General features: G+C 38.2%; 1 protein-coding gene across 1 annotated transcript in view; it reads left to right on the top strand.

Moving 5' to 3' along the window:
- Positions 1–7,313, top strand: part of LOC136841780 (mucin-2-like) — a 33,079-nt gene extending 25,766 nt beyond the window's left edge. The window contains exons 12-17 of the mRNA XM_067109066.1: positions 118–294; positions 573–644; positions 735–846; positions 2,646–2,774; positions 3,188–3,298; positions 5,200–7,313. Coding sequence (XP_066965167.1) covers positions 118–294; positions 573–644; positions 735–846; positions 2,646–2,774; positions 3,188–3,298; positions 5,200–5,291 — 693 coding nt within the window. The 3' untranslated portion in view covers positions 5,292–7,313. The remainder of the gene's footprint in view (positions 1–117; positions 295–572; positions 645–734; positions 847–2,645; positions 2,775–3,187; positions 3,299–5,199) is intronic.
- The last annotated feature ends 5,859 nt before the right edge of the window (positions 7,314–13,172 follow it).

Raw genomic sequence — 13,172 nt, 5'->3', positions numbered from 1 at the left:
CATGACTGGTGTAAATTGCATAATCATTTGGTAGAATTTGTGTGTCTTTGTTGGAAAATGGCTGAGAACTTAGTTCAGTTGAGTTTCCCCAGTACAAAGATCTGCAAAACTTTTCAGATGGAAAGGTGTGGTTGGTCTGTGTCAGTTTGGGCACCACCCGAATTCCGTGGGAAATTATATGGACTCTGTGGATACTTCGATGGAAATATCTACAATGACTTCATGAAAAGAGATGGAACTACATCTATGTTACAATACTTTCCCAGAGGAGTAGATTTTCCAGACTCTTGGGAGGTGAGACAAACTGCTGGAATGAGTTAGTGCCTGTAGCTGCCAGCCAGTAAATTACCAGTACATTGATTTTGCACAAGCATTTAATTTTTTAAGGAAAGCTTTTATTGGTCTTTTTTAACAAGACATGTCTTCATAGATAAGGTAAATGTATCAGTTTGAAGAACTCCAAATCAGTTTGACCTGTCTTCTTCAGGTAAATCAGTATGCTCTTGTAATGCATTAATTACACCTTTGAAAATTAAGGAGAGAGGGTAAAATCGTTTTAACTCTACTTGCAGACCACTTGTGCCAGTGGTGGCCTATCAGGTGCTCTTTCTGTGCCAAAAATGAGACGGATGGAAAGAAGTGAAGTAAGTAAAGACCATGAGTTGTAATGGAAATGGAAGACAAATATCTTTTTCATATTTCACTGTAGTGAGCATTTCATTTTCAATCCACAGGCTGCGAATTGTACCTTGGACAAAGAGATTGAAGACAAACTACGCAGCCAGTGTAGTCAGATTGTTGAGGGATCAGGAGGTCTACCTCAGGAGATGATCATTCCTCTGATTGGTTGGTTCTCATTCTTTTTTGTGAGAAAGAGAAAATATTCTGATGATAATGAAGTGGGTTCACCACAACATAATCGTGGTAAAGAATCATAGCTAAGATTGAGTGGCCAATGGGAATTAAGGTCTTTTGAATTGCAGCAATTTTTAGTTTATTTCCAATGTTGCTGTTTAATTGGAAGTATACAGGCATCTATCTGTTGGTAAAGGTGCATAAAGTGACAGCAGTGAAAGGCAGTGATAACTTTTAAGAACTGTAAAAAGTTTTGACCTGTATTAAGTTTATACACAACATTATTTAAACCTAATACAGGTCAAATCTTTGTTGAGTACATTTTTATACACTGTGTACATTTTTTGTAAACATAAAAGATAGTGATGGATATTACTTTTCAATCTATTTTTTTGGCTCTGAGAAAGCAAAGAGTCATTGTATAAAGGTACTATTAGACATTAATATTAAGTAGATATCTGAGAAAGGGGCAGGTTCAACGACTGGGAACAATGAAGATTGCAGTCCAAGCTTCTTAAGAAAATATAGTGAAGAACTGAATCAGAAAAATGCTTTAGAGTGTATAATTACCAAATAACCTTTAGAAGTGATGCATGTCATTTTCAATTTGGCCATTGAGGTAGTAGTTCCGTATTATGAAGGAACCCCCTTGGGCCCCTTGCTGCAACCCTTTCATTCCTTTTACTGCACCTCTGTTCATATTCTCATCCATCCTAGTTCCCACCCTCTCTTGAAAATTGTTTCATAGTGCAACAGCGAGATTTTCCTCTGTTACACGTTTAAAACCTTTTTACTCTCAGTTTCCCTTTCAGCACTGAATGACCTCATAGGTCACAGCGTTTGGCCTGTTGCCTAATTCTTATGTCCCATTCCCCCCATTATGCAGGAATGCACAAGGGCAATGCACAATGTAACATCAGAAAAGGCAGAGAACAAAAATGATGGGTCAAACTATAATAGAAACCCAGGTTATCCATATATACAGGTTCTCTGGAATCAGCTTAGATAAGAAAAACTCAAATGAAAAATGGAATGTTTAAATCCCTAATACTTGTGGGTTAATTGCTTACAGGTGAGGCTGGTGCAAAATGTATGCAGCACTTGCATATCCTTGCATACAGATGTAACTGGCCCTTAAATATGGTCTTCTTAAGAAACTTTGTTTTGCTGCACCTACAAATCCAACTAGGAAAATAAAAGCATCTTCAAATTAGGGGAAGGTAATAGAATACCTTCATTTTAGGATTTAATGTTAAACCAAAGGTTTTAGGTGTGGTTTATTCTACAAATTGTTCACTTTGGTTTCATGTCATATAAAAGAGGCTTTATTAGTTGAAGAATAAGATATGTAGTTCTGAGTCCTTATAGATATTGCTAAATGTTTGAAAATGTTATTTTGAACATGCCCAAGAGGCCAAATGAAATATAAAAAAGAACATCTGTCACCCTTTGACTCCAGATAAATAGAGGATGACTGTCTTATTGGACAAAAATATTTCAGGATAATAGTGCAAGCTTAATATTCTATTTATTACTTATAACAGTAAGGGAGAGTGAGTCTTGAACAAAATGGTTGTTATGAAAATCAAAGAAATGAAATATATTCCGACAGGAAAATAAATACGGTATGACAGTTTTACAGTAGTATTTCACATGTGAAGGGTTTTTAAGACACTTTTGTTGTTTTAGAGATAGAAATTAAAATATTTTTCTATGTAGAAATTAAAATAGATATTGATTGAAACCTTTAAAATATTTAAAATATCAACACTTTTTTCATTAATTTCCAGACAACTGTGTATTTGATGTGTGCTCCATTTATCAAAATACATCTGGCAACGCAAGTGCCATAGAAGAATGGCTGGGCGAAGTTCAAAAATCTGCGGCAGATATCTCTGATGTACAGAATAAAACCACTGGTAATGATGTTATGTTTTACTTCACTGCCATGATACTCATCGAAGTCTGGAATTCAAGGCTTTGAATATACTCCAGTTTGGCAAGAATAATTTATTAAAATGGACATCTTTAGTAAAATGAAAAGTCATCATATTTCTTCATTTATAGTTGGTTGTTTGTCTTCATTAATTTTCTAGTGTGTCTTTGTTTATTTGCTGTTATAATACCGGCATCCCTGACCACATTTACTTTTTTGAGAGAGAGGTCTTTGCAAAAAAAAATGTTGGCCACCAAATGGCAATTTTGTTTTTTATATTGAATTTCATACAACACTGAACTGAAGAGGTTATTTTAATGATTCATATTCAGTCCTTATAGGTAATGTAAACCTTTTACAAATCCTGGTCTAAAAAATTGCTTCAATTTTCTGCAGATACTGATGTGTTACCAGAGATTCTGTTCTTAGAACCTTTCAATGTAACTGAAACTCCTGTAGTGACAGAAGCTACTGAGCCAGAGTCCTCAGGGCCTCCTATAGATAAAGGTGAGTTTGGTATTAAACGAAAGAGCTTGTTTGACGCATATTACCACCAGTTACAAAATTGCTTAAATTTTTTATGGATCCTTAATGACTACAGTCAATAAAATCTTTGAAGTGGGGTTCCTCAGAATTTAAGGTAATTTCTGGTATTAAGGTAAGGGCACTTAATAGATAAAAAAAAACTTACCTATGAAAGCTGGGAGCAGTAATACCAGTGGCAAACATTTGGATACACTTGGATGTTTAAACACCAGGGTTGTACACGTAATGGAATTGCTTGAGAAATATAGGGAAAACTTTAAGTAAAGCAATAATGTCAGTGTCATTATTCATGAGGTTTATCATAATGTCCTCTAAATTAGTGGAAAATCAGAGTTTGATTTAACAATTTTCATGTTCATCCATATAATGGCTAGAACTCCACAGAGTAAGTCGGGTCCTCTTTTTATCAGGGAGAAAGGTGGTACTCTTTCTCTGAATGCTATAAGGCAACAAATTCTGTATTTCATTAAACAAGCCAACCCAGACTCAGTTCCTAAAGTTCATGATATTCGAGCAGTGGCTACTTCTATTAATTACTTTCATAATATGGACTTTTCAGAGTTATAAAATAAAAATCACCTTAGTGTTTAAACGCCACTATTTAAAATCGCTGAAGCCCTGAAATATTCTACTATTGGGAAGTGTCATCTCCCACCTTAAATAATCATATCCTTTCCTTTTCCCCCCCCTGCCTACCTCATTTGCTTCTCTGCTTATTCTCCTGGTTGTTTATGCCTCCTAGCCCCTCATTTGATGTATCTTGTATCTACTGATGGAAAAGTGTAATCTGACTAGCCATAATTGTTTTCGTCTATAGGGTACTGGACTGTTTTTATTTGGCTCCACGTACCCCAGATGTTTGTGTGTGTTAATTTTCATTAGTCTTGTCTCTTACGTGTTTAGCCTAAGTTTACGTGTATAGTTTTAAGGTTGTATTTGCTTGTTCTGTGCACATTTCATGTTTCACTACCTTTAAGTAATTTTAAGATTTTTGAGGTTTTTTCCCATCATACCGGGGACCTCCTTGTTTTGTAGTGCTAAGTTTTTTGATGTGCCTTAGGTTTAAGATACCTTACTTTTAAGTATTCTTGCTTCATGAGAGAGATTGCTTAATTAAAATTATTTTCGTTACAATTTTGCTTTTTCTTCAGATTACCCCCTTTTTCCCAGTAGTAGCAGTCTTGGCATGATTCTCTATCACTATTTCACCGGCTGACACGGGACTGGACTCAGAAAAGGGATTTTGACAGAGGAAAAATCTATTTCTGAGGAAGGTCCCGTGTCACCCGGTGACCCTCCCTAACTGACCTAGTACTCCCCTTTGCACATGCCAAGTCTGGGGTTAGTTGGAATGAAGTAGGTGGCGCTGGTGTCGCCGTCCCTGGCGGGTGTTGAGTGTGGGAGCTGTAACGGCTCACCGCTCTTTTCCGTTTTGATAAGGAGATCTTTCGAGTTATTTCCGTGGTAGTGGTATTTCACTCACCCTTCATTATACCGACGTTTCCTAAAAGACGATCGACTTAGTAACCCCAGCTTTCCTGAAAGCTCTTTTTTCTGGTATATCTAGCATTGTTATACCTAGAAATTCGTGCTGTAATGGAATTTCACCGGGTGACACGGGACCTTCCTCAGAAATAGATTTTCCTCTGTCAAAATCCCTTTTTACTTCTCAGTATTTTTTTTTTTTTGTTCAGGGATGCTATCCCTATGGCTTCTGACTTTCCAACTAAAATTGCAACAGCAATATAATAATACAGTAACAATAATAAAAATAATAATAATAATAATAATAATAATAATAATAATAATAATAATGAAGAAGAAGAGGAGTACATCATATCTAAATTTTATATTTATTTCAGACACCTACAGTAAAAGGGAGAAACTTATGCTGCGGTTGATTGCAGAAGTGAATATCGGAAATTGCAGGACTTCAGGAAGTAAGGATAGGTAAATACATGGACTCGATGGCTCCTATCTGTGTTATGATTTTACCTGACTAATGCTTTGTTAGATAACACCTAAAATGATGGAAATCATCAAGAGTTTTATCACCTAAGGTAACATTGTGTTATTTGATTTTATTTCCTATGTATTGACATGAGACATTGTATACCTTATAGGAGTATGATAAACCTGTATAGATTTGGTTATTGTGCCCTTGATAGAGCCATTCAGTGTGGCAGGAAGGGTGTCCTGTTTTTTTTTTTTTTCATTAAAACAAATATTAAATTTGTTTCCAGCTTCTAATAATTAATGTTTGGCAAGTTTTTGAATTTAAGAACTTAGCTGGACTTAAATAGGCTGGTATGATGTTTCCAAAGAATTTTTAGGATTTGTTTACAAATTATAACTATGAGTGTTCGTTTCCTCTGTTGGCACCAGATAACCCTACTGGCTTAGTGGCTAATATCTTAAGCTTTCTTAGGTTTGAGTTCTTTAAACTGGCAAGTTTTCTTTTTGAGTAATAGTACTTTATCTGTTTTGTTCTGCAATATCAACTATAATTTCCCTATAGAAGACATACCTCTAGAATGTCACTAGTGCTTAAAAAAGCTAGTCAACCCTTGAAAATAACTATAATGTATTTTTGGCTAAACAGGTAATTTCATATTGTATTTTTTCTCATAAAGGACACCTATAAGAAAATAAAGGTGTTTGGCTGTGTTTATTATAATTCCTCTTTCAAATATTCCTCCAAAGGGAATTTTTCAACAAGTAGTTATACATTCAAAATATTATTTCTTATGTTTGTGGTTCTTCAAATTTTGTTAAAATATTGCCTTTCAGAGGATGATGCAGAAATTTCATGGTAACTTTACTCATGTGTATGTGTCTTCTACCCAAAAGCAATTTCCTTTAATGTATCGAAGTGCCTAAACTACCACCTTAAGTTCTATGAGGCACATTCTGCAATTGAAATATGACAGAAAAGTTGGCATCATGCAGAAATATTCTAGAATGTTTCAGGATGAAGCTGTTATATCTAAGCGTTTTAACTATTTCTTCTTCCACTGTTTTCCAATTTGGTCTTTGGATGCTGATTTTCATCTCAAACTCTTGAACAGATTTATGTATCAGGTACGTTTGTTGCTTAAATGTACTGCGGCGAGTAGCATCCTCTGCACTCATCTTTACTTGGCCTGGCTGTTTTTGCTCACAGCACTAGGCAGGCTGCTACTGTAGAGTGTGTTGTTTTCTAGCATCAGGTTTAATACTACTGTTTGTTATGAGTTTTGGCTACAACTAAAATGTGGAGTAGTTTGCATAGTACAGTTGTGGAATCTTCAAATCTCCAAATATTTGAGCGAGGGACAAATTCATCCCTACTCTCAGCTGATTTATCAATACCAGGTGTATCATATAGGTTATTTTATCTCCTTTTCTTGTGAAATTGTCTCTCTGCAGACTGCTTTTCCTTTGGAACTCTCTTGGATGACTCTGTCCCGAAGAGGTTTCAGCTGAAGACTTTAGGAAAGAACGAAATCTTCCATGTTTTGCTATCTCAGGTCTTCTGAAGTTTCAGATGAGTGTGATTATTCTGAATAATTTCTTCAATCCTCAAGAGTGATTTAAATCTGTAATCTGTTTTGTTCTTAAAGACATAATTTCACCATTGACTTTTGTATTCTTCTCAGAGAAAGACTTCTGAACTGTTGTCCAATACGTACAGCCTTTTATCAGATTCAGATTTATTCTTCCAAAGTTATTATCCTTCCTAAGAACTAACTTCTCAAAGATCCTCCCATAAGCTATTTTTTTCAGTTATTGGTTTTTCTTAAAGTGAGCTTGAAATTTCATGTCTTGTGTTTTATAAGATACCAGATTCTTTAAATCTATTTTCAGTTCTTCGAAGTGTTTATTTTTCAATGCACAAATTTTGCATATTCATTTTTATGTTATGCTTTTATTCTTCAAAAGTACATACTGTATTGTGTCATTTTTCTGTCATTTGCAAAAATAAAAATATTAGCAATTGAAAATTTTGTTTCACTGTAGCAGTCCTGGTTGTATATTGCAAAGTCCAGCCCATGGGCATTTCAAGTTAGCCATGATGTTGTCCACATGATGTTACACCATATTTGTACCCCCAGATTTCACCACCATTTGGATTTGAGGTGCAAAAAGCGAGGGCATTTCGCATATGAGCTGTTGTCAGATTATGAGATCTAACAATATTTGGTGAAATCTGGCAAAAATGTAGATGGCCAATGCTTCTTGTAGGTAACTGTGTAGGATTTTCCAATTATTTGTTACTTGCTATATTATCATACAGTTACCATAAATCAATGCTGAAATCATAATGGTCTTTTTTTCTGTAAACTTTTGTTTTCATTGAATTCATAAACATTCAGTATATATTTGTGTAAAAATAGAATAGGGAGTTGGGAAGTTAATTAATATACAAGTAATCATTGATTTGAACGAGTCTTTCTAATAGTTCGTCCCGTTTGATAGTCATACTTGGGAGATATCGGTATTCAGCACTGCTTTTGTGAGTTTCCAACTACAGTTTTATTTAATCACAGCTAGTATGCATCAATGGGTTTGTTTATTCTCCTCTCCTCTTGCCAAGAGAGATGGGATTTCTGCATCCAATTGAAACAGCAAAAAATTAAATGACTGGAGCTCAGTCATATAGCTTACCTGCATTTCACATTCATCCAGCAAGTCTGAGGTCTAGCAGCCAGACTCCCTGACCTGAGAGAGAAAGGAAAGAGAAAGGAGGGAGAACCAGTCACTCATGCAATTCTTTCTTGTTGACCGAATACTTTAGAAGAGGTGTTACCTGCCCTACAAGGAGAGCTAGACTATCTATACAACCTGTTGAGCAGCCACCACAGGACCCTAGGAAAGCTTGTCCAGGGACTTTTGGGCAACATCCCACAGGCACAAGTTGGTCTGGTAAGACTACACCCTACACGCAGTACCTGATGAATTGACAGGTTCTTTCGGAATGCCAAGGACATGGCAATGCCCTCGACCTCGTGAGCTCTTTCCTGTACTGTACATTATGGCAGGTCATAAACCCGCTTGATTGTCTCAGGAAGCCAGAAAGACACCTCTTCCTTGGCCATGCCATTACAGTACTAACAAAGAGGTGTTGACACTCAGGCCTGAGATGTTGACTTCTCTTTAGGTAGAACTGCAGCACCATAACTGGACACAGTAGCGTCTCATCTGGATCACTACCCACAAAGTCCTTTGGCAGAGAGGAATTGAAAAGGACTCAAACCTGGCATCATGGACTGATGTTCCTGAGTCATTGCAATGAAATCCGGGACAAATTCAAGTGAAACCGATCCCTATGCCCTTGAGTGCTTAACATTATTACAATAGAGGCCATGAAGCTTGCCAACCCTCTTTCCTGATGCCTGGGCCAGGATAAAAACAATCCTGAAGATCAGATCTCTGTCTGTTGACTCTCATTAAGGTTCATACAGACAATGTATCAAACTCCTAAGGATGAGAGTGATGTCCCACTCTGGGGGCCTGAGTTCCTTGAGAGGAAAAGACTGTTGGAAACCTCTCAGTAGCATGGAGATCTCTCATGAGGATGAGAGATCTACTTTTAGTGTCAAGACTTGGCCTAAGGCAGACCTGTGGCCTTTAATGGCCAAGACAGACAGGAGTTTCTCACAGGAAAGGTAGACAAGATAGTTCTCTATCTGCTGGTGAGTGGCTCTGACAGACCACAGAAGATGGCCCATTTCCCCTGATAGACAACTGCTGAGGACGTATGTAAGTTTCCAGATTTCATCTTCACAGTCTGGTGAGAAAACCCTCTTGCTAGATTGGATAGTCTCCAGGCATGAAGTACCAGCACTTCTATTGCCTGGTGATACCTCTCTGTGTGTGGCTGGCATAACAGGTTGTTTCATAGGGGAATCTTTTGGGAGCTCAGATAACAGAGCTAGCAGGTCCAAAGTTAGCCTGAGATATGGGTAATCAACACCTTATTGATCATCCTTCTGATTAGGCAGAATGATGGAAAATGTATGCTTTGAAATTGTCCCACGGGTGTTGAAAGGCAGCCTCCATCACTATCCGTGGGTCTGGGACTATCAAACAGAAGACTGGGAGCTTCCTGTTACCCTGAATGGCAAACAGGCCTATGCTTAGGGTCCCCCAAATCTCAAAAAGCCTTTCTACCACACAGGTTTGTAAGGAGCATTCCATCCCTATTACCTGCTGTGACAGCTGAGCTTGTCTGCCACTGCATTCCAAGAATCCAGAATGTACCTGGCAGTCAGCTCTACTGAGTGGTCTACTGCACACTCGTGCACCTGAACCATGAACAGGTGTAGGGGAAGGGAAATGAACCCTCCTTGCTTGTTGATGTATGTCATCACTGTGGTGTTGTTGCTCATCAACACCACAATGTGTTCCATTAATCAATCCTGGAACTCCTGAAGGGCTAGAAAAGCTGCTTTCATTTATAAGATGTTAATGTGAAGGTGCCATTCATTCAGGTTCCATGCACCTGAAACTAACAACTTGTCCTGATGAGCATCCACCCCTTATTGAATGCACCTCCAGAGGGTGGTGCCAGTAGCACTCCCACTGTAAAGTTCCTGTCATCCAGCCACCAGTCTCACTCTTCCATTACCTCCTCCAGTAGAGGAAATGGAAGAAAGGAAGGTCTCTTGTTGGAGACTAGAACTCCTTCAGCATCCACTGCAGAGAATGTAGGTGAAGCCACCTATGAGGGACCAGCCTCTCAAAGGACAACAGTTGACCCACAATGACCTGCAAGGTTCTGTAAGGGTTGTGGAGGCCATTTTTCTTGGGTGGCCGCTTTGTTCGTTGTTTCTCCAACAGCATACAGAGGCACAGTTCATGTCTGCCTTCCTAAATTTGTGGTGTTACAAGCAGAGCACTGGTGGGTTTGGGCACCCCTTTTGTCGTGTCTTGAATGGACACTTATGCAAGACTTTGGCTAGTGTGTTATCATCTTAGTCCTGATGGTTCCTTCTCTGGCTTTACAGATGGTGTTGGCTGTGTGTTACAAGGCCTTGGAGGCCTCCAGCAACTCATCAGCTTCTTCAACAATTCTGCCATGGGGGTCTCTTCATCGCTGGGGTGGCTGACACAAATGTTGGCAAACCTTGTAACCATATTTCCCCTGCCTGTGTCAGGTTCTAGCAATATCAGGAGGGGTTTGAGTTTATCCTGTCTTCCATGGTCCTGTCTCCCATAGTGGGTTCAGCAAGTCTAGGGGCTGCAGTGCATGGGAATGCAGTGGTAGGAAGAACTCTGCCATTAGAAACTTGTGTAAGACCTTGTATGCAATCCTCCCACCTTGCATATCTTGCTAGCACTTGCTGTGAGGGAATAATCCACCAGTGTTCTTAGCAAAACCCATGACATTTCAGAAGCAGAATTGTATTTCTGCTCTTTAGAACCAGACAGATGGTTCATTTGACAAGAACATTGTTCAGTATTTTTCCAACAAGATTGCCTCAGTAGTAGGCACACCACAGTTAGTCTGTTAGTCAACATGGGGTTATGCAAAAACTGCTTTTGGGTCTACCATGAAATTGTTACAATCTTTGAAACTCTTAAGAGAGTTAGCCAAAGCTATATGCAGTCTCTTGCCCATTAATTGCCTTGTTTTCTCAGCAGATAGGGTGTTAGTTAGTCCATGAATTTCCAGGAGGTTATGTACTCTGGAGAGAGAGAGAGAGAGTGAGCCAGAGCTGAAGCACTAGTTAGTCTGTTAATGGTTCTTGGTTGGTAATGTAAGGTAAAGATACTCCAGTCCTAGAGGCAACTGATGTATTCTTAGGATCAAGCTTGCTTTTAATACACTATGCAGGAGATGTAATTGCAACTATGTAAGTTGGGTGTTCGACCAAGTCCCAACAACAGGTAATGCCTGTGATGTATAAGCACATGACTGCTTCATGATTGGCTGCCAAACCTAGTGGTTAACCCTGGGTTTGGCTGCAAAGCTTGGTATTTACACTATGAAGATTCTGTTATCTCTTGACCAAAGTCAATGCCAGGTGGATTTTATGGCCAATATGTTACTGCAACACATCATATTTATTAATAATTTCACATTTGATGTAGAATTGCCTCTTTACAAAACCATAGAGTTGAGAAGAGTAGAGGTGACACATTCATGCGTAGCTGCTGGTAGTGACAGCCAAGACTGGCAACATTTGGCCATGGGTGTCCTTTCAGCTGTGCCAGCTACTTTGTCTATAGTTTCATCACATTTTTTCCTTTCAAAAATCCACTGATCATCCTCATCAGCTGCTTGATACTGTAAAAGTTCCTGTTTATTCATCCTTAAAATTTCCTAGTATGTTTAATTTCTCAAAAAACGGTTTAGGCAGGCATTAACTGAACTGAGATATGCTAAGACCATATACATCATTGTGGCCAAAAAATCAAACACTGTGGTCATAATGGACAATAAAACATGTCTCAGAAATGGAAGACTTATCAAGACATTGAATGAGAACTCACTTGATGAAGTAAGTCACACAACAGCAATGAAAGAATATTAAAAAATAGTAAAGACTTTGTTATTCATTGTTCCACTGATATTCCATTGTTGCCATATATATACTGTTTGGTTAAAACACAAAAAGAAAGTAATCTTTTGAGATCCATAATTAGCTATATAGGCTCTGTTTCTTATAAACTTTCAAAATATTTCACATAATTGCTACAGATGCTTTTGGGAAATATCTTGGGCACCCATTTGATTAATCCATTAGACCAGAAGCCCTATGGGGATGTAGTGCCATCAGTGGACCTCATGTGGTACACTGTAGACATTACTAAAGGGTGTTTGCTGTATTGCTGCAGCCCCTAGCTACATCCATTTTTTTTAACCTTTTACTTCTTAGTGCAATTGTGGGGATTTCTCACAGTTCGACCTTTTAGATCCTTCATCTTTATTTTCTGGATCTCTTTATCTTGCTTTTCAACCACTCCTACTTCTTTTCACTGAGGGGCCAAAAGTGCACCAGTGCTTGGCTTGAGAGCCTAAATTGCAAGAAATGAAATTAGACCAAGAGGAAAAATTAAATGGTATCATGATCAATCTTTCATCCTGACTAGTAAGTTTTGATATTTGCTCTTTATTTACAAAAGTGCCTATTGGATATCTCAAAAATAAATTAACCAAATTGGATTTGCAAGGCATAACTATTTATGCATGACCATCAACTTGTATACTGGGCAAGTGGCTGTTAATGGTCAGTTAAATATGTTGTGACAAAATGGCTGTGGAATTGTCTAGAATGACGTCAGGAGCATGGGTTTTTTGGCTGACTAATCAGGAAGCGTGGCACAATCATGCCATGTATTACGTAGGAGTGCAGTACTAGGTGTTTGGCTGCAGGAGCTCAACAAAGAATCAGTTGCTTGCTGGCTGCTGTCAGAGAGGCATCTCTGCAAAAGTTATCCACGGAGTCCCCCTCCCCCACTCCTACAATAATAGCAGTAACTAATTTATTTCTTTGTATCATATAGATGAATTGTTCTAACTACTGAAGCACCAAATAAGTTGCTGTGATCATCATATTCACTTGATGGTTAACCTTTCTTTCTATCAAGACTGAGAGTGGGCAACTTTCCTGGCTGCCTAAGGTTCTGCATAACTGTTTATGTCCATGCTGCCTGGTAATGGGAGACATTCATACTGGTAGGACACTCAGAAATGAGTTTTTGTGTTAGTGTGATGATTGTAATAAAGGGATTTTGACAAAGGAAAAATCTATTTCTGAGGGAGGCCCTGTGTCACCCGGTGAAATTCCTATTAAGCACGAATTTCTAGGTATAGATATTGCTAAATATACCAGAGAAAAAGCTATCA

The sequence above is a fragment of the Macrobrachium rosenbergii genome, chromosome 9 (genome assembly GCF_040412425.1).
Source record: "Macrobrachium rosenbergii isolate ZJJX-2024 chromosome 9, ASM4041242v1, whole genome shotgun sequence".
NCBI lineage: Eukaryota > Metazoa > Arthropoda > Malacostraca > Decapoda > Palaemonidae > Macrobrachium > Macrobrachium rosenbergii.
This window is presented reverse-complemented; position numbering and strand designations above follow the sequence as displayed.